This window comes from Heloderma suspectum, chromosome 1 (genome assembly GCF_057233095.1).
Source record: "Heloderma suspectum isolate Gila_16-S chromosome 1, 16-S_ref, whole genome shotgun sequence".
Taxonomy (NCBI): domain Eukaryota; kingdom Metazoa; phylum Chordata; class Lepidosauria; order Squamata; family Helodermatidae; genus Heloderma; species Heloderma suspectum.
This window is the reverse complement of record NC_139458.1, coordinates 154,432,939-154,459,521: the sequence shown is the minus strand read 5'-3', so window position 1 is coordinate 154,459,521 and position 26,583 is coordinate 154,432,939. Positions and strand designations below refer to the sequence as shown.

At 43.8% G+C, this 26,583-nt stretch overlaps 1 protein-coding gene across 4 annotated transcripts in view; it reads left to right on the top strand.

Moving 5' to 3' along the window:
• The window catches only part of MYLK (myosin light chain kinase), a 274,020-nt gene that overhangs the window by 124,445 nt on the left and 122,992 nt on the right, over positions 1-26,583 (top strand). For all 4 annotated transcript variants that reach the window (XM_084807373.1, XM_084807386.1, XM_084807368.1 and 1 more), the window contains 4 exons: positions 2,222-2,805; positions 3,934-4,137; positions 4,895-5,029; positions 9,382-9,534. In XM_084807373.1, coding sequence (XP_084663499.1) covers positions 2,222-2,805; positions 3,934-4,137; positions 4,895-5,029; positions 9,382-9,534 — 1,076 coding nt within the window. The remainder of the gene's footprint in view (positions 1-2,221; positions 2,806-3,933; positions 4,138-4,894; positions 5,030-9,381; positions 9,535-26,583) is intronic.

Genomic DNA, 26,583 nt, shown 5'->3' with positions numbered 1-26,583 from the left:
TGATCTTAACTGTATAGACATGGATTGTGTGGGGTGTCCATGGGTTTATCCCCTGGATGCAACTCCCTAGGCAAGGGGAGCCAGGGCAGAAGAAAATGGGGGAGATGACCATTTTCCTCCCCTAAACATGAGAGGACAGGGCAGTTGGGAGATTGACCAGCCATAGCTGTCACTACAGTGACGGGTACTGAGGCATGTGATGGTGGCCAAGAGGGCTTGGGTGACTGCCACATTGCCAAGGTTGGCGGGGGGACACACCTCAGGCCTGGGGGCCAAATCCAGTCCTCCTGGGGTCCCAGACCAGCCCTTTGTGGTTCTTCAGATGGCCACACCCTTTCTCCCCAAACCACTGATCATGTGGAGGTTTCCTGGCTTTTGTGCAATTTCCCCGGCTTTTGTGCAATTTCCCCCCGTTCTAAAAGGTTGAAGTGCCTCTCATAAGTTGCTGGTAGTAAGAGCTTACAGCTAAAATGTGCTGGTACTTTTAGCATTGGGGCCCCTCCCCTTTTGCCTTTGGCCGTGTCCACATTGGAAAGTGGCCGCTGAGAGCTTCCCCAAAACTGAATACAGCCCTTGAGCTGAAAAAGGTTCCCCACACATGGCCAAGGTGATGTGGCAGTGACTGACACCTCCCAGGACCCTGGATGTCTTGTGAGAGACCTCTGGGAACAGCTTGCAGTACTTACTTTAAAAGTAAGTGGCTGGATTGATCTGGCTCTGCCTTTACTGGCAGCAGAGTGCAGGATGGAGGAGGAGATTTCGGGTGCTGTTAAACCCACCCCCCTTCATATCTGAGGTCCTAGGGAGACAGGTCTGAGTGGAAGCACCCTGCGACCATGACACTGGGGATGTGACTTATTCATGTCTGAGTGGTCAAAGGGCATTGTATGCTGTTATAGTGTGTTTCTGTTTGCTTCCCAATCCTGCAAACCCTCACTCATTGGGGTCATGAAGGAACTGAATGTTTCAAGGGAACCATTTTTTTTAAAGGTTATTTCCTGCATTGGCAGGGGTTTAGACTAGATGATCTTTGAGGCACCTTCCACCTCTGTAATTCTGTAAATCACACACCTTAGAATTTTTACAACCCCATGAATCATCTGGTCACATTCACTGAAAGTTTATAAATTAGAAGTATTATAGTTACTATTGACTGCAAGATGCTGTACCAATATTACTCCTGCAGGTATATCATCTCAACTTTTAAATTACTGAAGAACAATACTAGATGACTAGTGCAGTCAATCACCGGCCTGATCAAGGCTTTATTTCATTTACTTATTAATGGATTCTGCATTGCCGTTCATCAAAGATTCCAGAACTAAAGCCAATGACCAGAAGTTGTGGGAAACGTGAAGCTTAATCAGACCATTGGTGCACCTAGTCCAGAGTTGTTACCTCTAACTGTCAGCAGCTCTCCAAAGTTTGAGGCAGGGTCCTTTCTCTAGCTCTGCTCCCTGGAATCTTCTGCATTCCCAGGATTGACCCTGGGAATGCAGGTGCAATCTGTATGCCAGCTTTCTCACTAAGCCAGAAGTGTTGAACCTCAGGCCACTGGGCCAAATCTGGCCAACCTGGGCTTTCAACCTGGTCCTCTGGGGTATGCTAGATTGTGCCATCCCTTTCCCTGTGTCCACCAATTGTTTGGTGGTTTTCCAGCGCTTGTGCAGGTTTTTTCCATTCTGGAAGACTGAATGGCCTCTCCTTACTCCTTAATGTCAGTAACATCTTTTAGCTATAATATGCTGGCATGTCTGGTATTTTTGGCCCTGTTGTCTTCAGCCTCACCTACCACTGGAATACAGTGCCCGAGAGCTTCTTGGAAATTAAACTTGGCCCTCGAGGTGAAGGAGGTTCAACACCCCTGTACTAAGCTATGGCTTTTCTTCATTCCTTATCATGTCTGTGTCGATCCTGGGGTGGATGGCCTGTTGTCATTCATATTATAAGTGCAGGATTGAATGTTTGAATGTTTCCTCCACAGCTCACCAAACCTCCTGCACATACAGAAGTAGCCTGTCAGGGAGAAGGTCGGCACACTTCATACAGAATCTCAGAAAATTGGTGCAAAATCTTTTTTGTGGGGTGGGGAACACAGAAAACACAACAGTCTGCTTAAAATCGGCTTGCTAATATTTATCAAGAGCTTTGAAGAAAGATGTGCAAATGCGTTGCTACGAATTGTTGTTCCATTAGTTTAAGAAAAGTGTTTCTCTTTTAGCACATCAACAAAATCCAGTGCTTCTACAAAATCCATCATCACAACCAAGGAGATTGAAACCTCGGAGTTCAGAAAGACCACCAGCAATGGGATTGCTAAAGAGCTCAAATCCACAACAACCGAAGTTTTGCTTGAACCCAAAGAAAGACCAGCTGTGAAGAAAGAGAGCCCTCTTCCTTCATCCAAAGAAGCCAAACCGAATAGAACTGAACAGTTGAAGGAACCCAATGTAGAGCCACTTAATGAAGAAGGGAGAGGTTATCGGGTCCTGCAAAAAACATCAAGCACCATAACACTGCAGTCTGTCAAAGTGCAACCTGGGCCAAAGGCAGAATTGAAAGCAACTTCCTCTGGACCAGAAGATGATGGGAAAAGGCCAAAGCAACAATTGGCAGCAGGCTCGCAGGCTGCCCCCTCCACTAGGCTCGGTGGTCTGAGGACTAAGGAATTGGAAGACCGTGCTGGATTAAAGAAAAGCACAACAGAAATAAAGAGGGAGCCCCAAGGGATTCCTCCCCAATTTGAGTGTCGTCCACAAAGCCAAGAAGCACTAGAAGGCGAAGAGGTTATATTCAGATGTAAAGGTAAATAGATCTTTACTTTTGTTCAAGATTTTTAAGCAGAGTCTGGGATGGCCACCTATTGAGGATACTGCAGTAATGGATTTCCTGCATCAGCAGGGGGTTAGATTATATGGCCTTTGAGGTAACTTCCCACTCTCTGATGAAATCTGAAAGAACCATTGCTTAGGCCTCTTCTATACTTGCAGTACTGATAAAGTACTGAGGTAGTTGAATGAACTCTACCAACTTCCTGCGAAGAGAAAACTAGCATAGGAGACAGCAGGTAGAGCTAGAACCACTTTTCCTGCTGTGTTGTTTTTACATAGAGGACCCTTCAGATGTCCACTCTACCACCTAATCTGCTGTATGTGTTGATCAGCCCAAAGAGTTCAAGCTGATGTGGATGAAGGGCAAACTGAAATTTCAAATGCTTTGGACTGTCAATTTAATGTTTTTATGTCATTAATTCTCTTAAGATACAATCTTATACACAGTTATTTGGGAGTAAGTCCCATTGAATGCAATGGGACTTACTTCTGAGTAGACATGCATAGGATTGCACTGTTAAAGAATTAAAATGAAATACAATACAGTTGGTTTTGAGTATATATCACGAGGGTTTGGTCTAATAAAATGAAATTAAAATGAAGGATATAAAAATAAATACTATGATACAAATTATTCCTTAATTTATTTCTGTGAATGAAGAATGGCACATAGGTTGTCTTTTTACAAAACTGTCCTGACCACTGTACTTGGTTCTACTTAAAATATGAATAAGATCTATGTTTTAAGCCTATTGAATAAAGATCAGTTAGATGTACTGAATAATTTCCACCCTAATTCTTTCTTGATGTCTTCAGAATGTTCAGATTAGTCTTTCTCTAAACGTGTCATGTCATGTCCTTGGTACTGAGAACATGACAACCTGCCTAATGAAACCCACCATATACCAGCTGACCGATGACCTTTTTAATTTGTTTAATAATGGATGACCTATGTATCTTCTCAGTACCTTAGAAGATTGCAGCCTTCTATTTAAAGGGCAAAACTGGGGATAGCTGGTAGGAAAGAAGTATTATTGGGACAGTTTGAAACTATGAACATAAAAATATTTCCTTTATTAATACTCCACCTGTGATGAACTAGTTTCTGGGAAACCGAAGGCAAATGTTGAATGGTTCAAGGAAGGAGCCGAAGTGGAAGCGGGAGATGGAGTCCAGATATATGAAGAGGATGGGATCCATTGTTTCTGTCTAAAAAAAACCCAGTTGGAAAACAGTGGGTCTTACTGTTGCACAGCTTCCAATGCTCGAGGTCAGACTTCAACCAGGTGGATATTAACTGTAAAAAGTAAGTCTTTTTTAGCTGCTTAGTTTTCTCAGATGATTGCTTGGGCACTTTGGCTGATAAAGAACATGAGTGATTATTTCCTGATCTGGGAGAAGGAAAAGATGGGCTCCCAATGACACCACCGAATACTTGTTTCCCATAGCCTCTTGGGAATTAGCTATAGGAAGCCACTGATTTGACGAGACCACTCAACAGTTTGATCCCTGCATATTTCAGAAACAGAATGCATCTTCATAGTGACGCTATGCAGGCACAGTATTCATGCTACAATAATACAGACACAAGTGTTATTACTGTGTTTTTTAGCTGTTCTTCATTAAAAACTGGTAGGAGATTGCAGCTCTTAAAAAATTACTTAAAAATTTTTACCCTGCTTATAGGCTCGAAAAGGAGCCTATAAGGATTCCTTGTATATACACCAAGGACTATTTTTTCAATGAGCAATGTAAGATCTGCCTGAGCAGGTAAAAGAATTTGCCTATGCGGATGATACGGTGGACTGGAACAGATTTTCAGAAGAAAAGAGGCTGGTGAGGGAAGGGTTAAGCATCCTCTCTCCCATCCCTTCACTGTTGCAAACCCCCCCCCCCACTTTTCTATCAAAGATGGCTTGGCTTGATATTTTGTTAATAATGCTCCAGTGGTGTTAATAAAGCACCCACTATTACGTTGCATTGTGGAAATTATTTTTTACATTCCGGTACATGTTGGGTTTTCTTAGTTGCCTATTAATAGTGTAATTTGCTTTGATTTGTAGGGCCTAAAGTGAAGGACATCCCGCCACGCTTTTCCAGTGTACTGAAATCCTGCAGTGTGAGTGAAGGGCAGGATTTTGTGCTTCAGTGCTCAGTTGAGTGTACACCTGTGCCTCAGATCACTTGGCTCCTTAATGGTAAGGTGACTTGCTTGGTCAGAAAACAGACACACGAAGAAACACCTGTGCTCCATGTGTTCTATTACTTTGCCAACTTAGGCCATACTCACAACATTACCAAAGATGTTTAATGGGCAGATTACCAGCCTCCGTGTATGATCTGGGGCAGGCAGTCAGGAAAGCAGCTTGTGTCGGCCCTTACTTTGACCTGAGCATAGGAAGCTTCCTTACACAGAGTCACACCATTGGCCCTTCTAGCTTAGTATTGTCTACACTGATTGGCAGCAGCTTTCTAGGGTCTGAGACAAGTAGAGCTGCTGCAAATCAGTGAATGGAACTAAATGGACCAATGGTCTGGCTCAGAATACAGCAGCTTCCTATGTTCCTGTCAGTGTAAGGTACATATGAACTGTCTATGAGACTCTTAGAAGAGCAAATCATTCTGGCCATAGCTTCCCCACCTCTTTCTCACTACCCTCACACACATGCACCCCCTCCCGCCCGGTCACACACATTATATGGAGTGTGATCTGTAAGATCTGACAAGGCAGTCTGAAGGGAAAAAAGAAAGCACTTTCGTTGCCATTTTGAAGGTTGTCCAGCAGGGGCCGTTTGTGACAAGGCTGCATTTCCTGCTGTTGGCTTTCAAGAGTGGACTTTATTGCAAGAGAATGCAGGCTTCAGGAAATAAGATTTAAATTTTGAACCAGTATGTTGTAGTTTACCTGATTAATTATCAACAATGGTGAATGGGACCTTATTTTTCTTTCCCCCAAATTCCTCTAACTGCAAAATTGTAAACGTAGACACTCATGGGGCTAGGGTGCTATTGAAACTGGTGAGACTTGAAGGCCCCTTCAAGCATTATATACCTGAAGGGGCTCTACCGGTAGAAGAGGAAGTGCTAGCCTTGCCCCTTCGATGGCCATGTGTTTAGGATGGCCATCTGCAAAAGGTAAAACAGATGGCATCTATGCTAAGTGAACTTCTCATAGTCCAGAGGGCGGTTTTCTTTTACTGGCCAGAACGTAGACATCTTCACATTATGTTGGGTCCAGACTTAATCATATGTAAGAGTAGATCCATTGAAATCAATGTGACTTAAGTTAGTGAGGACCATTGATTTCACTGGGTCTAATCTAAGTATGCCAAAGTCTGGCTCTATCCCAATGTCTGTAACTTCCTTCACACATCTGATGTAAGGGCGTTTTTCTTAATTTGTAAAAATCTTAATTCTTCTCACTGTAGTCCACGACGCAGCAATTCTAGAGAAAGAAATAACTGTGCACATCAAGCTGATGAATGCAACTGTGTTTATCTTGTATGAATATGATTGTATTTCAATCTGAATGTTCATTTTCTGGCCAGAGAATTCCAGACCCCTTCTTTGTGTGCAATGAGGAAGAGGCTTCCCAAAACGAAACATTGCTGAGTCCAGTTGCTATCTCTTAAGTACTCCTATTCTTAAGGGTTGCCACCAGCTGCCCAGAACTGCCCTTGCATTACCCCCGCCCCTAGCGGCTGCATTCAGACATAACTCCAAACCCTCTTCTTAGAAACGATGGTTTGTAAGGGGCTGCCAAACTAGGATATCAAACATGGTTTGAAGCTGGTTTGCAAACCACAGTTTGTGGCAACTATGACTAATTGTTATGACTGAATCCACAAGCTATTGACAAACCATAGTTAGGGTGATTGTTCTGCTTCAACCGGCTGACACATAATGGAGAAAGGAATGAACTTACTGGCTTGGTTCACAGATCACAATAACCCAGAATTTTTAAAGATGGGTTCCAACCATGTGATTCATTCTGGCTTATCAGGGGACAGACAAGCCAGAATTTCTGGTTCACACATCATGGCAAACAATCCAGAGACAGAGTGTCCCTGGGTTGTTAGCTGCTCCCGCTTGCAATGGGAATGCTCAGGTAGCATTCACCATCACCCAGAATTAAAAAAAAAAAAACACTTTCAAACCATTTAGGGCTCTGGAACTTAAAAATTAAAAACTTAACTCCAGTTGTAAGCCAGCAGGCAGTGATGGTTTTGAGTAATAGAAGTGTAAGAAACATGTAAATGTGAAATGAAACAGGCACACTGTATATTATCTGTGAGGTATAAACATGTTACTTCCATTCCCAAGTCCCAAAGCCCACAAGTAACTCTCATCTCTCTTGCTTCTGATAATGATACATAGCTGTTTATACATCATTTGGAAACAGACCTGGATTAGGTTATAAACTGTAGCTGAATGCTCAGATTTTTTTGCTGCTTTTCAATATATACCCTTTAGGTCATGACTGCTTAAGGATCAAGCTGCCTAACTGCGATATCCACATGAATGCAAACAATCTGCTCCACTCTGTCAGGGAAGGATACATTGCAGGAAAGGATAGCTGCTTGTAACCAAATAAAGGAGAAAGTTGCATTCCTGATCTGTGATTGTTAACTCCAGGCATGCTTAATGGTGCTCATGGCAAAATGATGTGTGATACAGGACAGTACTCTCAGTAAGATGGTACTGATCACCTGGATGGCTGTAGCTTCGTGTTTGGAATTTACAAGTTAAAATGGCCCCATATTGGGCCAGACTTGGATCCAGTGGTTCTCAAAACTAGAATAAAGTTGAGTTGCTTTTAAAGTTGGGCCCATAGTGCACAGATGACACTTGCTAGTACTCTCAGCTTATGCCAGAAAGTGCCTGTGAAAAGTTCCAACACAGGACCAGAACTTTGACACAGGAAGTTTAAAAGTGCCGTATATAAGGCATGGCTAACAAGTTTTCCCGGGCTGAAATCTGTAAACAAAGTCAGGATTCAGGGAATGGGTGGAGGATAATGGGCTTTAGGACCAACCTATGTACGGTCAACACTATGGGACAGACTCAAGGAAAACATGCAAGGTTAGCAGTGCAGTCCTAAGTATGATTACTCAGAAGTAAGTTCCATTTAGTTCAATGGGACTTGCTTCCTAGTAGGAATCCTTAGGATTGCAGCCTAAGATGGGGCCCCAAAGAGACTGAGCAAGCCAAATGTTTGGTTTTTTTTTTAACTTTCAGAAGGCTATTTTAGGGCTGGGGCCTTGATGATCTGGCTTGTGAATTCTGATGCGTTGCGACATAAATTATATTGGTTGTGATTTAAATTATATTGATATTGTTTGTGTATTGATTTTCACATTATGTGTTATGTCTTGTGGCATATACATTTTAAAATGATAAAAACGAAGGGCAGCCTTCAGGCCAAGACATGCAGAATGGGGACCAGTTTGATATCAAGGTCAAAGGCTGATGGAGGGAAAGAATGGTCATCCAATGCTCTAATTGGACAAGAAGTTCCTATAAGGCAGAGTACTTAGTGAACCTAAACAAAAAAGACAGCTGCACCAGTGTTTATAGTTCCTGATGCATTTTGAGTATCAAGGGCAACTGATTTCTTCAAGCTTCCAAATAATGCTTAGAACCCCTGGCTTCTAACTTACTGGTTAGAACACCAGGAATGATAAACATTGGTGCAGCTGCCTTTTTGTTTTGTTTTGGCTTTTACAGCTGTTTTTTTTTAATTCTCTGTTGTTGTTTTTACTTGATAAACCTCCAGAAAGGATTCCAGGACCTAGATCAGATATGAGTAGAATGAAAATAAATTATTTTTATTTTATTTTTATCTATTATATATATAATAGAAAAACAACAGAGTATTAAAGATATATTTTAAGCTAAACATTTCAGCTTCTGTCCTCATCAGTAGCTGTGCTGTTAAATGGGTATCAGGACTGGCAGTTTAGCTTAAAATACGTTTTCAATACTCTGTTGTTAGTCTTTCTATCTTCCTTATACATTTTACCTTAAGACTGACTGCATCCACAGTGGATCCAGAGCTTCATTGTTGCTTTGCTGTTGTGCCGCTTTGCACCCCACCCTATATATTTGCCTAGTGTGAATTTTGAAGAATTCACTGTGGGCATCTGTGCGAGTACTTTACAAAGATGTGTGTGTGTATGTGTGTCTCTTCACAGTTGAGCAGAATAAGGATATAGTTAAAGGATCGATCCTTGAGAGAAACTTCTTTTTGCATTGTAATCTTGTGGGCAGTAGTGCATATATGTCTATGATTAGCATTTAATCCTTGACTGTAATAGAAGAGGAAGGCAATTAAGGCAGCAATCCTATACCCAGTTACTCAAGAGTATGCCTTATAAAACTCAGTGGGGTTACTTCTGAGTAAACATGCGTAGGATTGCACTACAAATGAGCTATAAAGCCAAGCAACTGATGGTTTAAAGTGTATGGGCTGGCAACTGAGATGTTCAGCAATTCCTTTCTTCTTCTTCTTCTTCTTCTTCTTCTTCTTCTTCTTCTTCTTCTTCTGTAGATCGGCCAATTCAATATGCGCATTCTGTCTTTGAAGATGGAATTGCAAAGTTGACTGTTCAAGATGCCTTACCAGAAGATGATGGGGCGTACACTTGTCTGGTAGAAAATAGTGCTGGAAGGGCATCCTGCAGTGCTCAAGTTACTGTCAAAGGTGAGTGTTTCTGAAGGTAAATGCCCAAATGATCCACAACTAGAAGAAATAGGAGATGGATTGAACTTAAAGCATTAGGTTTGCCTTGCTTACTGTTGTCTGGTGAGAGTTTGCGTACCATGCCTTTTTCAATGGAAGTGCACAATCTATGGACGGATATGGGATTACTTTTGATCTGGTCTGGTGATGAGGTACAATCCTATTGTATCTTGGGAGAATGGCAAATAGATCTGGAGAGCCAGTGTGGTGTAGTGGTTAGCTTGTTGGACTGGGACCCAGTTCTAGTCCCCACTTGGCCATGAAGCTCGCTTGGTGATTTTGGGCCAGTCACTAACTCTCACCCTAACCTACCTCACAGGGTTGTTGCAAAGATAAAATGGAAAGGAGGAGGACTATATAAGCCACCTTGGGTTCTTTGCAAGAGGAAAAAGTCAGCATATAAATGTAATAATAAAACAATAATATCTTGATACTTCTTGGTCAGCTTATCCATTAGGTAGCATATTTGGGATTGGTAAGGATTTTTTTCTTTATGTGTCCTATTGATTGAAAAGCCCTTACCTATGTTTTTTACCTTGCTATGTATCATGATGTCCTTCAGTCAGCTTGATAAACTTTCACTAATTACATATTAGTGAGTTATGGGGAACCTCTGCCATTGTCCTTTATTATAATTGCTTTCTTGCATACCATCTTTTTAATTTCATTGTTGACTTCCTTCTATGTACTTCTTTAGGGTTGAGATTACGATGTAGGAGTGAGTAATCAGGGATGATAATTTGAGCAATAACGACACAGATCAAGATGACGAGGTGAAACAAGCCTATTTTCCACCCTACTTTTTTGATCCCTACACTCTTTGTGGGCTGATGTTAGAAGATTTAATTTTAATATATCGTCTGTTTTTGGAGCTCCCAGGCACTCTCCCATCCAGACACAGACCAGGTAGACACCAGCTTAGCTTTAACAATACAACAGCATCACATGCCGTCAAACCATTCTGGTTTGTCTTCCATTCATTTGTTGCTGTTTTGAATGAATCAGCACTGCTTATGTGTCACCAGTACGGAAACAAAATAAGGCAGATGATCAAGAGTTCAAGATAGAGTTGCATGCCTTTGTTTAAGTCACATGCACATTTTAGTTGATCCATCCAAATTTACCTGGTGCAGTTTTGAGTAGGGACTTTTCCCTGTTTTTTGCCCTGCTTTGTATGGCCACCAGGTTATAAGGATGCATAGATATTTTAGAGCGGTAGATGTAAATATTTTATATGTCTCTAGAGCCATACGTTTAACATTTTAACAGATGTTGGGTATCCTGTTAAAACCTCATTACTTAGCATTTGGATTTTATTTTTGCTGTCTCTGATTGAGATAAACATGGATTTTTGTGTTGCAAATAGTCCTGAATTTTAAATTGCAGTTTCCAGATCTGTCTGTCTGCATATTTTTTCCCCATCTCTTAATCTCCCTAAAGAGTAGTTGTCGAGTCTACTTTATTATGCACTCTATGCTACTGTTAAAGCCTTTGCAAAAGCTTTGTCTGCCAGAGGCATACTACTGAAGGGCAAAAAAAAATCACAAATAGAAGAGAGTACAGCTCCTGTGCTTGGGATAATATGATGGAAGCATCCCTCAGCTATATGACACATTTCTGTCCCACAAATATTATTTTTAGATATATTCACCTAAGTTCAAAAGTGGAGTATGTTGATCTGGTGTCTGAAAATAATAACACATGTTGTAGAAGTGCAGTCACAAGGGAACTAAGATTGACCTGGTTCACATGTCATGGTAGCAAATCAGGGGTTATTTAAGTAAACCCATAGTTTGTTCTTGGGTTAACTGCTGGGTTGTTTAGCCCCTAAACAACCCATCAGTCTGGGTTCGTACATCACACTGCCAACTTGTTGCTGGGGAACATGGCAGGAGGGTGCTATTGCATTCATGTCCTGCTTGTGGGTTTCCTGTGGGCAGCTGGTTGGCCGCTGTGTAAATGGAATGCTGGACTAGCTTGACCCTTGGTCTGATTCAGCATGGCTCTTCGTATATTCATAACCTCCGATTGTGCTGATTGGAGTTGTTTACAGAAAATGGAAGAGGCTTGCATTTGACACACATCCCCGTATATCATGGGTTAATCCATGATATGACACTGTGATCTGCAAACAGCCCCATTGGCTGAGATTGTCTGAGGGTCCACTTGTCAGCAAATATGGGTTTGTGGCTAGGTAATTTAGAATAATAGAATCATAGAATAGTAGGGTTGGAAGGGGCCTACAAGGCCATCGAGTCTAACTCCCTGCTCAATGCAGGAATCCAAGTCAGAGCATCCCTAACAGATGGCTGTCCAGCCTTGTCTTGAACGCCCCCAGTGTGGGAGAGCCCACTACCTCCCTAGGTAATTGGTTCCATTGTCATATTGCTCTAACAGTAGGGATGGCAGAGAATTCCGCCACGGATTCCAGTGGGGCCGGATTCTTTAGAATCCGGCCCCCCGGAATTCGTGGCGGAATGGCCTCCTGCCCCCCCGCCCCCCCCCCATGGAATCCCTCTGGGACAGAACTTACCTGGGGCGGATGCGGCGGCGGCGGCGGCTGGTCTCTTGGCTGGCCGCAGCCGGGCTGCTGCGGCCTCCATTGGCATCTTGCAGCTGTGATAGGCTACATAAGTATTTACGTAGCCTATCATGGCTAACCCCCCCCAAAAAAAACCAGCGTACGCAAATGGCGGCAGCTACGGCGGCCGCCATTTGCGTTCCCTATTTTTCGCCGTTCTAGCCTATGTAAATATTTACGTAGGCTATTACGGCAAAAAAAAGGGGAACGCAAATAGCGTAGTGGGCGCTATTTGCATTCCCCTTTTTTTCGCTGTAATAGCCTATGTAAATATTTACGTAGGCTAGAACGGCGAAAAATAGGGAACGCAAGTGGCAGCCGCCATAGCCGCCGCCATTTGCGCACGCTGGTTTTTTGGGGCGGGGAGTTAGCCGTGATAGCCTACATAAATACTTATGTAGCCTATCACGGCAGCTTGGCTGGACACAAATGGCGGCCGCTATGGCGGCCGCCATTTGCATCCGCAGCAGCCCATCCACGGCCAGAACTCCGGCTGCGGCCGGCCCTGGCAGGATTCCAGGGGGGGAGGACCAGATCGCCTCCCCCCCCATCGAGGATTCCGGGGGGAGGGACAGAGCACCTCCCCCCCACCGCGAATCACATCCGCATACAGGTAAAACACTTTCGTACATCCCTATCTAACAGTCAGGAAGTTTTTCCTGAGGTTCAGATGGAATCTGGCTTCCTGTAACTTGAGCCCATTATTCCGTGTCCAGCACTCTGGGATGATCAAGAAGAGATCCTGGCCTTCCTCTCTGTGACAACCTTTCAAGTACTTGAAGAACGATGTCATCTCTCCCCTCAGTCTTCTCAAGGCTAAACATGCCCAGTTCTTTCAGTCTCTCCTCACAGGGCTTTGTTTCCGGTCCCCTGATCATCTTTGTTGCCCTCCTCTGAACCCTCTCCAGTTTGTCTGCATCCTTCTTAAAGTGTGGTGCCCAGAACTGGACACAGTACTCCCGATGAGGCCTAACCAGTGCTGAGTAGTACTAGTACTTCCCAGGATTTGGAAGCTATGCTTCTATTAATGCAGCCCAAAATAGCATTTGCCTTTTTTGTGAAATAGCATTTGTGAAATAGCCCTGTGGCTTTTATTGAACACTTGCCTATCCAGTTACCTAATGACACAGGAGAAGCTTTAGCAGTTGAAATTTGATAAATCAGAATCTTTGTATCTGAATTCATTTCCTCCTTCCCACCCGCACACACTGTTTTATATCAGTGTGAAGGATATTTGTGTCTAGCCAAATGTCTCCTTTGATCATCTTGGATGTACATCATTTTAATTAAAGATGGCTATACTTGATATTACTACCGGAAGTACAAGCTGGGTTTCAAACAGGCAGAGGAACTAGAGATCAAATTGCCAACATTCACTGGATCATGGAGAAAGCAAGAGAATTCCAGAAAAACGTTTATTTCTGCTTCATTGACTGTGCTAAAGCCTTTGATTGTGTGGATCACAACAAACTGTGGCAAATTCTTAAAGAGATGGGAGTACCAAACCACCTTACCTGTCTCCTGAGAAACCTGTACGAGGGCCAAGAAGCAACAGTAAGAACCAGACAGGGAACAACCGATTGGTTCAAAATTGGGAAAGGAGTACGACAAGGCTGCATATTGTCGCCCTGCTTATTTAACTTATATGCAGAGTACATCGTGAGAAACGCCGGGTTGGATGAATCACAGGTCGGAATTAAGATTGCCGGGAGAATTATCAACAACCTCAGATATGCAGATGATACCACCCTAATGGCAGAAAGTGAAGAAGATCTCAAGAGCCTCTTGCTGAGGGTGAAAGTGGAGAGTGCAAAAGCTGGTTTGAAACTCAGCATTAAAAAAACAAAGATCATGGCATCTGGCCCCATCACTTCCTGGCATATAGAAGGGGAAGAAATGGAAGCAGTGACAGATTTTACTTTCTTGGGCTCCAAGATCACCACAGAAGGTGACTGTAGCCATGAAATTAAAAGATGCTTGCTCCTTGGGAGGAAAGCTATGGCACACCTAGACAGCATAGTAAGAAGCAGAGACATCACCTTGGCGACAAAGGTCCGTCTAATCAAAGCTATGGTTTTCCCAGTAGTAACGTATGGCTGTGAGATCTGGAGTATAAGGAAGGCTGAGCACTAAAGAATCGATGCTTTCGAACTGTGGTGCTGGAGAAGACTTTTACGAGTCCCCTGGACTGCAAGGAGGTCAAATCAGTCCATCCTAAGGGAAATCAACCCTGAGTGCTCATTGGAAGGACAGATGCTGAAGCTGAAGCTCAAATATTTTGGCCACCTAATGCAAAGAGAAAAGTCACTGGAAAAGATTGCTGGGAAAGATTGAAGGCAAAAGGAGAAGGGGACGGCAGAGGATGAGATGGCTAGATAACATCACCGATGAAATGAATATGAACTTGAGCACACTCCGGGAGAGAGCGGAGGACAGGAAGGCCTGGCATGCTATGGTCCATGGGGTCACGAAGAGTCAGACACGACTTAACGACTGAACAACAACAACATACTTGATATTATCCCACTGATGATCTCAGCCATCCCAGAAATCCATGTGTTTTTATTGTTGCTTCAAAAATATCCTTGACAAAAATTTTGATATTTTATTTTTTAATTTTGAACAGCTTTTGCTTAAGCTAGTATTTGGTGTGCAATCTTTCTAGAGATACTGGGTTGGATCCAGACTTCATTCCCACTGAAAGTCTCATTGACTTTTGTCAGTTCCCCCTCCCCCTGCAGCCCCCAGCACCACTTTCCACAATGTTCCCAGAGGGTTGGGAGACCCTCCAGAACAGCATGGGATGTGGCATTAGGGGCAACAGGGGGAGTGGGCCATCAACAAAAGCCTCCCCACACACACACCAGTGGGCTCCCTCTGCAGGATCAAAAGCCTTTCATGGATGGAAGCCACCTTTCTGACTGTGAAGACAAAGTCTGGATCCAGCCCAATGTCATAAGGAGAAAGGAGAGCTTTCAATTGCTTTTAATGAGGCTTCCCTTTTCTTAATTCCAGCCAGAAAATAATGTGGGAGACTGAGGCCAGGACTACATGGCACACTGGCAATGGAAATATAGGGAACGCAGGCATTTGCAAGGGGAAAGTAGCAAAGGGGGAGGGGAGGGGAGGCGAGGTTTAATGTTCCTCTTCCTGCCACTTTTCCCCCTCAATTACTTTTGCAAGGCTGTTTTCCTCCTAGTCAGGCTCTGAGAGTAGGAAAAAAAAACCCTCTGGGAGACAGGGGAATAATTACCTGGATTGGGTGGTGGGGAAGGAGATGGTTGAAGCTCCTTCCCTGACCACCACCGCTCCTTCCCTACAAATCCTGCTCCCACATTCACATTATTTGACAAACATACCATTGAGTTTTCTTTTTATATTTACAATCACCATGGACTTAGGATACCTCTTAATTTTCTCAAAGCTGCTACTTACGACTATTTTGTATCCCATTTTTTGTCATGGGACACAGGGCAATGTATATATGCTTCCTAGACAGTTTTCCGACTGAAGGCAAAAGGAGAAGGGGACGGCAGAGGATGAGATGGCTAGATAGCATCACCAATGCAATGAATATGAACTTGAGCATGCTCCGGGAGAGAGTGCAGGACAGGAAGGCCTGGCGTGCTATGGTCCATGGGGTCACGAAGAGTCGGACACGACTGAACGACTGAACAACAACAACAACAACAAGACAGTTTTCCATCCAGTCAGTGACCAGACACAGTCCCCCTTAACTTCAGCAAGGGCAGCATCGTGTGCCCTCCAACCATGCCCTGGGACTTCTACATGTAAAACATTTTCCTTTCTTGTTCCCTGATCATGACTAGTCCCACACAGATAGTCCAGCCTGTCTTCTACTTTTTGGGCTCAGTGTTGATGCAAATATATTATGAAGAAGCCATGGCAGCAGCATCTCCTGAGATCATTTGGGGAAGTTTACCTGTTGCTAAGTGTCTTTAAAGTGGCCCATACACTTTTTCTCCAGAAATCCTTCAGAGCTTTCCCCATTTTATTTTATTTTTTATAAAAGAGAGAACTACTGAACTAAACCAAGGGTTTTGATTGACGTTAACTGTCTTGTAAAAGGCCTGTATAAGCAGCTTGTAAACCAAATGGAAAATGACATAAAAAAGGAAAGTCTGCCCTTACAAATTCCACTGGATTATGGGATCAAATTCTAAAACCGAAAACATAGTATCAGCACAAAAGGAGACGTTCTGACAACTAGATATAAAAATAGCTTGCATGTAAAGAGTTCCCCTCACCCATTTCACTACTTCCAGGAGTGTACATGACCATATTAGTGTGTGCATGTGTGTGTGTAGGTGTTGCACATACCTAGGTTAGCAGTTGTATTCCCCATTACAACTGACTCACAGTTTTGGGTTGGAGTAACCAAATATGCTATAACTTAGGGTCCCAGCCAATATGGAGCCTCACATTGAAAGAACATACTGGATGGCTGCTCCACACACTGGCTGGGTTCACACAAAACAGCAACCGACATTCATGGTTGGGTATGGGTTGAACCGTCAGTTGCCATTGAACTATTGTTTGTTGTTGTAACATGGGTTGCTGTGTTGTGTGAACCCAGTTGCGTTAACAAACCATGGTTTGTTAACCATGAACAACTCACAATGCACAACCCAACAACAAACCATGGTTCTTTTCTGTGACTTGTTTGTGGGTAACAAACCATGGTTTGTTAGCACAACTGGGTTTAAACAACCCACATTTCAACAACAACCCAGGGTTCATCAACAATGTTGTCATGTTGTATGAACTCAGTCAATCATCCAGTTTGCACATCACATTAAGCTACCATGGGTTAATTGACCTGTGGGACTCTGAGACTTGTGTCGGCCGCCATTTTGAATATGCTTGTACAAACTTGGATGTCATGGATTATTTGAGGATTAAATAACTCATAATCCTCAAATAACCCATGATGCCCAGGTTTGCACAACACGACAAGCTGTGGTGCATTATGGCAGTGGCGTGCATATTTAAAATGGTGCCTGGTGCACATCTCAGAGCCCTGCAGGTAAATTAACTCATGGTGGCTTACCATGATGTGAGAACCAGGTCAGTGTGTTCCTTTATGTTTCCTGCTGCTCACAATGGGAGTGAATAAATCTCAAGATATAACAAGCCAGTAGGGCTGTGTGTCTGTAGGGTATTTCATACCTAGTCTGCATGTGAGCAGCAGATCAGCATAGATCAGTTGATGCGTGGGGAAGGAAGAAATGTTCCTTGTATGTGTGGATTTGTTTGTGCATCTCTGTGTTCCAGCATTATATTATACAAGCTCTGTGTCCTACTCACCTGAAAGCAGTTGGCCCTGGATGAGGAGCCATGTGGCAAACAGCATATGGTGACATTTGCAATGATGCTATAGCATTCTTCTGCATTTCCCTACTGAGGGAAAGATAGTGCTACCCTGTAGGGAGTCCGTTGTGATCCTGGATTTAAAATGGAAGCAGAAAGCCCTGTTTTAAATGTGGAATTTTAGGCTGGTGTAAAGATGCTCATAGAGTCATTGTTAGTCTTAAATCTTTTGTGTCTGTTTGGAGACAAAAGGATATGCATGTGTGTATTTCACACCCATTGTGGTCTGTTCGTCTTCGTCATCCACCAATACACAAGCACCATCCAGAAGCAGAAAATTCTGTTGCATGTACTTGAAGAAGTAATATATTTGTGGAGAACTCTATTAAACTGTCAGTTTATGGCAGCACATGGCAATTTTCCTGGCGTTAATTGCATTAGTCACTTCAGTTTATTGCTCAACAATTAAAGAGGAATATTTATGTCACAACAGACACTAATGTATGATAGCAGAGCATGTGGTTGTGGACGTTACACATGCAAGAATCCAGGTGATCTGTGCAGTTATCTCATGGAAAATGGCAAGTCGCAGTTACGTAAACTGTGTGGACATGTTCCTGGAGCTGCATTTTTTTCTCTCCCTTTCTCTGCATGTGATGATTGACACACATCTATGTGCCAAAAGGCCTCTTTGAATGCTGACAATGTGCCACTGGAAAGCAGCTGTCTGTGTATTTCCCAGTGGTGTGTTATTGGTGCCTAACGTTGGGGCAATAAATCCCAACTTCAGGTATAACCTGATGGGATCTGAGCTAGTGGTGACTGACCAAGAAAGAGATCTTGGGGTTGTGGTGGACAGCTAGAAGAAAACATCAGTCCGGTGTGCGGCTGCTGTAAAAAAGGCAAACTCCATGTTAGGCTTAATTAGGATGGGAATCAAGAATAAAACTGCCAATATCATACTGCCTTTATACAAATTTATAGTGCGACCACACTTGGAATACCATGTACAGTTCTGGTCACTGCACCTAAAAAAAGACATTGTAGAGCTGGAAAAAGTGCAGAGAAGGGCAACTAAAATGATCAAGGGGCTGCAGCATCCATATGAGGGAAGGTTACAGTAGCTGGGATTGTTCAGCTTGGAAAAAAGGCGAGTAAGGGGAGACATGAAAGAAGTGTACAAAATTATGCATGATGTGGAGAATGTGGATAGGGAGACATTTTTCTCCCTTTCTCATAATACTACAACCCAGGGTCATCCTATAAAAGGAAGTACTTCTTCACACAGCGCATACTTAAACCATGGAATTTGCTACCACAAGACATAGTGATGGTCACCAATTTGGATGGCTTTAAAAGGGCATTAGACAAACTCATGGAGGAGAAGGCTATGAACAGCTACTAGTCCTGATGGCCATGTGCTACCTCCAGTACCAGAGGCAGTGAGCCTAGGTACACCAGTTACTGGGGAACATGGGTGGGAGGGTGCTGTTACGCTCACGTCCTGCCTGTGGTTTCCTGGTCGACATCTGGTTGGCCACTGTGTGAACAGAATGCTGGACTAGATGGACCCTTAGTCTGATCCAGCAGGGCTGCTCTTATGTTCTTATGTTCTTAACACTTATTGATGCATTTGAATGTGCATGTTTAGGCATTATATGAGCAGAAGTCACATAAAGAAACGCTATTGCTTAGGTATGGTGGATACATGCAAGAATCCACCTGCGGTTACAGGCAGTGAAATTTCCATTCTATGTATGGCGGGGAGGGGAATGCGTACAAATATACATCAAAACAGCAGTTGCCACTATTACTTGCTGCTGTTTGTCTTCTCCCTCCTTTGAGGTAACACCCAAATTCTACCCACCTTGATAAAGATAGTTATGCATACCAGTGATTCCAGTGTTGACTTAGTTATCAGTCTTGCCTCAGCCTGTCCTCCTATCCTCAGATGGGCTCTTTTGCCTTTTTTAAAACAAACAAACCCGAATGTATATTTATTCACTTAGTATACATTTGCCCCCTTTAAAAAAAAAGTGCAAAACTGTCTCAGGGATTGTGGTTGGGAAGATGGTGCATGATGTTCAGGGATCAACCAATTGATGTTGTGTTCAGCTGATTTGTGCTGGGCCCTGGAAGAACTGGTTTTCTCCAGCCCTCATATTGCCTTCCCTTTGTACACTGTGCCTACTGGGGCACAAATAACAGGTTGTAGGGGCTGGACAAAGTCATGTCCCAGCCTCATGGTGGTGGGCTACCTGTTAGCAATCCCTAATCTAGGAAATGATGAGATATGGAACAGGGATCTTTTGTGTGATGGAGGCTTTTAGACTGTATTCACAGTTTTAAGTAGCCGCTCCTTCTGTTCCCATGCTTCAACCCTAGTTATGGATATATTGTGTTTGTGCCAACAGGCACTGCCATCTCCTATCCACTCCTTTTAGGCCACGGTGGGCTTCACCATCTCCCTTCGTTTGATTCATGTAGAGCTCAATATGGCAACTCTCAGTTTCAGTAGGCTTCCTCTGAATCTGTCCTCCAGGTACCTTTTAGTGATATCTGTGCTTCTAGATACAGTGGAACACCGCAGCTCCAACTGTAGTGAGATGGGTTGATAATGATGTTTAGAGGTGCCCTCCTTTAACAGCTTGGACTTAAAACTACGCAGCTCAGTTTTGGATCATAGAACTTAGAATAGTAGGGTTGGAAGGGGCCTATAAGACCCTCGGGTCCTTCTTTCATCATCAAGATCAAGAACAACAACAACAACATACTCATTGCATTCACTCGTTGCATTCACTGTGGGCCTTAACATTAAAAAAACAGTACAACAATAAAGGTCAGGGAGCATTACAAAGATATTGAATTGGATCCAGACTTGGTCATGCTTAGAGTAAACTCACTGAAAATCAGCCGAACTTAAGTTAGTTATGATTAATTTGTTCCACTGATTTCAGTGGGTCTGCTCTAAGCTGGACTAAGTCTGGTTCCAACCCATTAATTACACATTTTTTTCTAACAGAACCCATTTTCACAACCAGGCAAGACTAAAACCAATATAAAAAATATTTAAAAACACAGATGTATGATTATAACAATTCTATTATATCACCTCCTGGAATCACTTGAATCAGAAACCTCTTTGCTATTACTAAGAGCATAGGCAACTTAGACTTTTTTCATGTGCGATCATATGTGTAACATTTAAAAACCTGCTCCATGTTTTTCTAACATGTAGTTCTAAACTATGGTTAATTAGAGACTTCTTGGTTTAATTGTGGTTTGCGCAACAGAGCTATGTGTCATTGTGTGAATAGGCTGTAACACAAATACAGTATTTGGAAAAGGATTGAGAACAGAACTGTTGTCAGGGTGGAAACTGAGCCCATAGAGCCCCAGAGCAGTTCTGATTCTGAGGAAGAGCAACAACCCGTGGGAGAGGAGCTCACTCATTCCTCACAGGCACAGCGGCAGGGAGAGATTCCTCCTGCCTGCATTCCTGAGAGAGATAATGACCCTGGCAGCGAGAGAGCGGGGGATGGGGTCTTGCTGGACGCTCGCACAGACGCAGGGAGCAGCACCAGATGGAGGGCGCTGAGAGGAGGAGCTCTGCCCGCTTGGCACTAAAACAACGGTCACATCCCGAGGACCTACGGGTAAGAGGGAGGACCTCTCCATAACCCATAAGTTCAGAGGTTTCCCGCTCTTCTCCTTCAAACAGGGACAACTGCCTTACCTGGAGCTTAGGCTACTCTGCTAACTACCCCAGTGCAGTTCCTTGCTTAGTCGCTGGTGATTAGCATCTGAAAGAGTTATTAAGTTGTAAAGAAGTAAAGCCTTGGAAAGAATCCTCTTCGTCTGTGTCTTGAGTTGGCTATTGGAGGGGACTGTAAGAGGCAGCTAGGGTGCTCCTGACAGCTGTCACCCAGGGGCATTGTTAAGAGAGGCCCACCTGGGCATGGGCCGCAGCTCTTTTTTTTTAGCTGTGCCCCGGATCTTTTGAGCTGTCCTAATTGCCATTTTTTTTAACGTTTCCCCATTGACTTGCATTGGAAAACAAAAACAGCCATAAGCTTTTTAGTTGTATGATAAATACATGGAATTTGGAAACCTGGCAGCCCCCATGGAGCTGATGGATCCTGCCAAATTCCAGGCAGTTAGGTGTAGTGACTTTTGTGCTAGTCACAGGTAAAATTTGCTATTTTCAAGAAAATGTGTCAAAATGAAGAGCTATATTTTTTTGTGCTTCTACATAAGTGCATGGAATTTGGGGGCCTGGCAGGCCCTGTGGAGCTGACTGAACCTACCAAATTTCAGACAGGTCCAGTCCATGAAATTTGGAGGCTTGGTAGCCCCTGTGGAACTAATTGAATTTGCCAAATTTCAGGCAGTTAGGTCCAGTGGCTTTTGTGCTAGTCACAGGTAAAATATGCTATTTTCAAGAAAATCTGTCAAAGCAAAGAGCTATATTTTTTTGTGTGCTTCCACATATGTGCATGGAATTTGGGGACTTGGAAGCCCCTATAGAGATGACTGAGCCTGCCAAAGTTCAGACAGTTAGGTCTAGTGGCTTTTGTGCTAGCCACAGGTAAAATTTGCTTTTTCCAAGAAAATCTGTCAAAGTGAAGAGCTATACTTTTTTTGTGCTTCCACATAAATTCAGGGAATTTGGGGACCTAGCAGGCCCTATGGAGCTGACTGAATCTACCAAATATCAGACACTTAGGTCCAGTGGCTTTTGCACTAGCCATGTGTAAAGTTTCCTTTTCTCAAAGTCTAAAACAAAAAGTAAAAACTGTCAAGTCACCCAGGGGATTAGGGATCCTAATCAGAAGTTATTGAAGGTGACCACTAGGAGGTCACTGTCCCTAATCTCTGGTGTAGGGTTTTTTTGAGGTGCAAAAAACTTATCTCCCTTCCCTTCCCTTCCCTTCCCTTCCCTTCCCTTCCCTTCCCTTCCCTTCCCTTCCCTTCCCTTCCCTTCCCTTCCCTTCCCTTCCCTTCCCTTCCCTTTCCTTACCTGCCCACTGTTGTGAGCTTGCCTGCAATGAAATTTTGAAGAGGGAGAAGGAAGGGAAGAAAGAGCTCCATGTGAAATACTGGTATTTCACACAGCATCTGATTTTACTGCCCTGAACTGGAACCTTTGGATTCTGCAGAAGTTTAGTAGCTTCAGTACAGCAAAGGATCCAATCAGCTGCCACAAACTTCTTTCTCCCCCTCCACTTTAATTTCTCCTAAATAGCTGTAGGACTCAAATAATCCCAAAGGGAGGGTTAGGACTATGTGGCGTCATGATCGAGAAACTGCTGGGGCTTTTAAATAGGTTCTACAGTTTAAAAAAAAGCTCGAAAAAGCCCTCAGCCACCTCATCCCATAAAGTTCATTTAAGAATGTGCAATCCTTACAAGCCTTCCACAGCCTCCTAAATTCCTCTGAAGTACTACCTCTCTGAAAGGAGCCACTTGGCTTAGGGAATTCTCTCTACCCTCCACCCCGTGCACATTTCCAATCACCATTCTTCTTTTCTTCTTCCTCTTCTATCCTCTTATTTCTTTCTTTCTCTTTATTCCACCCAGACCATACATTGGGGAATTCTTAAAGAGAATTCTCTTCGGCGGGCAAGAAAAGTTCTGAACCGTATTTGACTTTATACACACAGACAAGAGGGTTGGTTTTTCTCCTTCTCACTCAAGCCTTTGAGAAGAGTGGGTTCACATGGTTGCAGAGAAACAAAACTGGGGCTGTTTTGTTTGTTAGTTGCCATTATCCAGCTATAGGAAGGGCTGTGGCTCAGTGTTAGAGCACATGCTGGGCATGCAGAAGGTCCCAGGTTCAATCCCCGGCATCTCCAGGTAGGGCTAGGAAAGAATCTGGCCTGAAACCCTGGAGAGCTGCTGCTGCCAGTTAGTGTCGACAATACTGCGCTAGATGGATCCAGGGTCTGACTCCGTACAAGGCAGCTTCCTGTGTTCCTCTGAACAGAAAGCTTTAATAAAAATAGGAGTTTGTGGTTTGTTTTTTAAGTGGAGGAGAGATAAATAATGCTAATTTATGCAATCCTATGTATGCCTACTGAGAAGTCCCATTATGTTTAATGAGGCTTACCCTCAGGAAAGTGTGCATAGGATTCCAGCGCAAGTTACTTTTGCAGGGGGATTTGCACCTTGATGTTCTGCATGTTTACTCAGAAATAAGTCCTGAGTTGTGAGCATGGTACTGCAGGCTTAATACAGTGCCTACCCAATTCCGTCTAATGAATTGACTACCCTTTCAGCTCAGTCCTATGCATGTTTTGTCATTTGGGGGTTTGGGGGTTTTGTTTTTGCATGAACTCTAGCTTCAGTGGTGAGGGAAAGGCACTTAGTGCATGCTCAGAGTTTCTCCATAACTGAGCCCTAGTTTTGAAAACAGACTCATTGGCTGAATCCTGGTGAAGTCTTGGCACAAATGAAGTTATGGGAGGAAGATACAATGAGAGCTTGTGCATAGAGAGGAGTTGCACAAAACAAGACTTCTGTTTTTATGAAGAGTTGCTGGAGGATGGTAGGATGAGGAGGGATAGTTGCATGGAGGGGAATAGAATTGGTAGGGGGAGAATGCAAGTGCTCAGTGGTGAAAGAAGAACATTCTGCACATGCTCAGAGGCACTCTCTGTTTAAGAACATATGAAGAGCCGTGCTGCATCAGACCAAGGTCTATCTAGTCATAGAATCATAGAATCATAGAATAGTAGGGTTGGAAGGGGCCTACAAGGCCATCGAGTCCAACCCCCTGCTCAATGCAGGAATCCAAGTCAGAGCATCCCTGACAAATGGCTGTCGAGCCTCGTCTTGAAGGCCTCCAGTGTGGGAGAGCCCACCACCTCCCCAGGTAATTGGTTCCATTGTCGTATTGCTCTGACACTCAGGAAGTTTTTCCTGATGTTCAGCCGGAATCTGGCTTCCTGTAACTTGAGCCCATTATTCCGTGTCCTGCACTCTGGGATGATCAAGAAGAGATCCTGGCCTTCTTCTCTGTGACAACCTTTCAAGTCCTTGAAGAGCGCTGTCATATCTCCCCTCAGTCTTCTCTTCTCAAGGCTAAACATGCCCAGTTCTTTCAGTCTCTCTTCATAGGGCTTTGTTTCCAGTCCCCTGATCATCTTTGTTGCCCTCCTCTGAACCCTCTCCAGTTTGTCTGCATCCTTCTTAAAGTGTGGTGCCCAGAACTGGACACAGTACTCCAGATGAGGCCTAACCAGTGCTGAGTAGAGGGGAACTAGTACTTCCCGGGATTTGGAAACGATGCTTCTATGAATGCAGCCCAAAATAGCATTTGCCTTTTTTGCAGCCACATCACATTGTTGGCTCATATTCAGCTTGTGATTGACAACAATTCCAAGATCCTTCTTGCTTGTAGTGTACTTCTTGCTCAAGTACAACATGGTCGCTTTCCCCCAGAGTTCCTGTAACTGCTACTTTATCCACTAAGTCATCTCTGTTGGTTAGGATCAAGTCAAGGATAGCCGATCCTCTAGTTCCTTCCTCTACTTTCTGTAGGAGGAAGTTATCCGCCACACAAGTCAGGAATTTCCTGGAGGGGCCATGTTTTGCAGAATTTGTCTCCCAACAAATATCGGGGAAATTGAAGTCCCCCATTACTACTACATCATGCTTCCTTAAAACATTGGCTATTTGCTTTTCAAAAGTTTTATCCTTGTCTTCCTTCTCCTTGATTGGGTGGCCGGTAGTAGACTCCGACCACCAGGTTCCTTTTATTCTTTGCTCCATTTATTTCATCCCAGATGCTCTCGATGGGGCTACCAAGCTCCTCCTCCTGTATTTCTGTGCAGAGATATGTATTTTTCACATACAGTGCAACCCCACCTCCCTTTCTGTTCCTCCTGTTCTTTTTGAACAAGTTATATCCTTCAATTGCTGTATTCCAGTCATGAGAGTCATCCCACCAAGTCTCAGTTATACCTATCAGGTCATAATTTCCCTCTTGTATTAAGAGTTCAAGTTTGTTCTGTTTGTTTCCCATACTCTGGGCATTAGTATATAGACATCGAAGACCATGTGCTTCATAGTCTGGCTTTCTTCCTACATGTGTCTGAAGACTATTATTGGGCGCTATCAGAGCTGTTCTCTCCATTACACTTCATGTGCCTATGTCCATTGTTACCCCCAACATTACATCTCCCTTCCCCGTAGGATTCAGTTTAAAGCCCTCCTGATGAAGTTCTTCATGCTGTGGCCAAACACATTCTTCCCAGCCTTTGTGAGGTGCAACCCATCCCTAGCCAACAGCCCATCTTCCAGGAAGTATAGCCTGTGGTCCCAGAATCCAAATCTCTCTCGTCAGCACCACCTTCGTAGCCAGTCATTCACCCAGAGTATTTTTCATTCCCTTTCTATCCCTCTTCTAACTACTGGAAGGATGGATGAGAAAACTATCTGGGCCCCAAAGTTCTTGAGTTTCCTTCCCAAAGCTTCAAAGTCTGACGTGATCTCTTCGTAGCTCTGCTTGGCGGTATCATTTGTTCCCACATGGATGAGAAGAAAGGGATACCTGTCAGTGGGCTTTATGAGTGCAGGCAACCTTTCAGTCACGTCTCTAATCCGTCCTCCCGGGAGACAACATACCTGGTGAGTCCACGGGTCTTCGCGACATACTTGGGTCTCGATCCCACACAGCAAGGAGTTTCCCACTACTACCACTCTTCTCTTCTTCTTCTTGTAGGCCTGGGTTTCATCGCCTCTGTTTGTCTGACCTTTAGCCTCTTGCTCACTCTCATGCAGGTTCCCCTGTGATTCTTCCTCTGCAGGCTGTCCTCCAGTCTCATCCGCAAGTACCTGGAATCGGTTCCACAGCTCCACTGCTTCCACTGGTGCAGAGTGGCGTCTAGTTCTTCTTCTCCTAACTGTCACCCTTTTCCAAGGAGTATCCCCTATTCCATTTTTCCTCACCTCAGCATTTCCCACTGCCTCATCTTGCTGTTGCTCTTCAAGCTTCTGGTCTGCCCTTTGCTGCTGTAGTTCCACCATTCTGTCCAAGAACTCTTCGTGTTCTCTTATTCCCCGGAGGGTCGACAGTCGCCGCTCCAGTCCACTTAC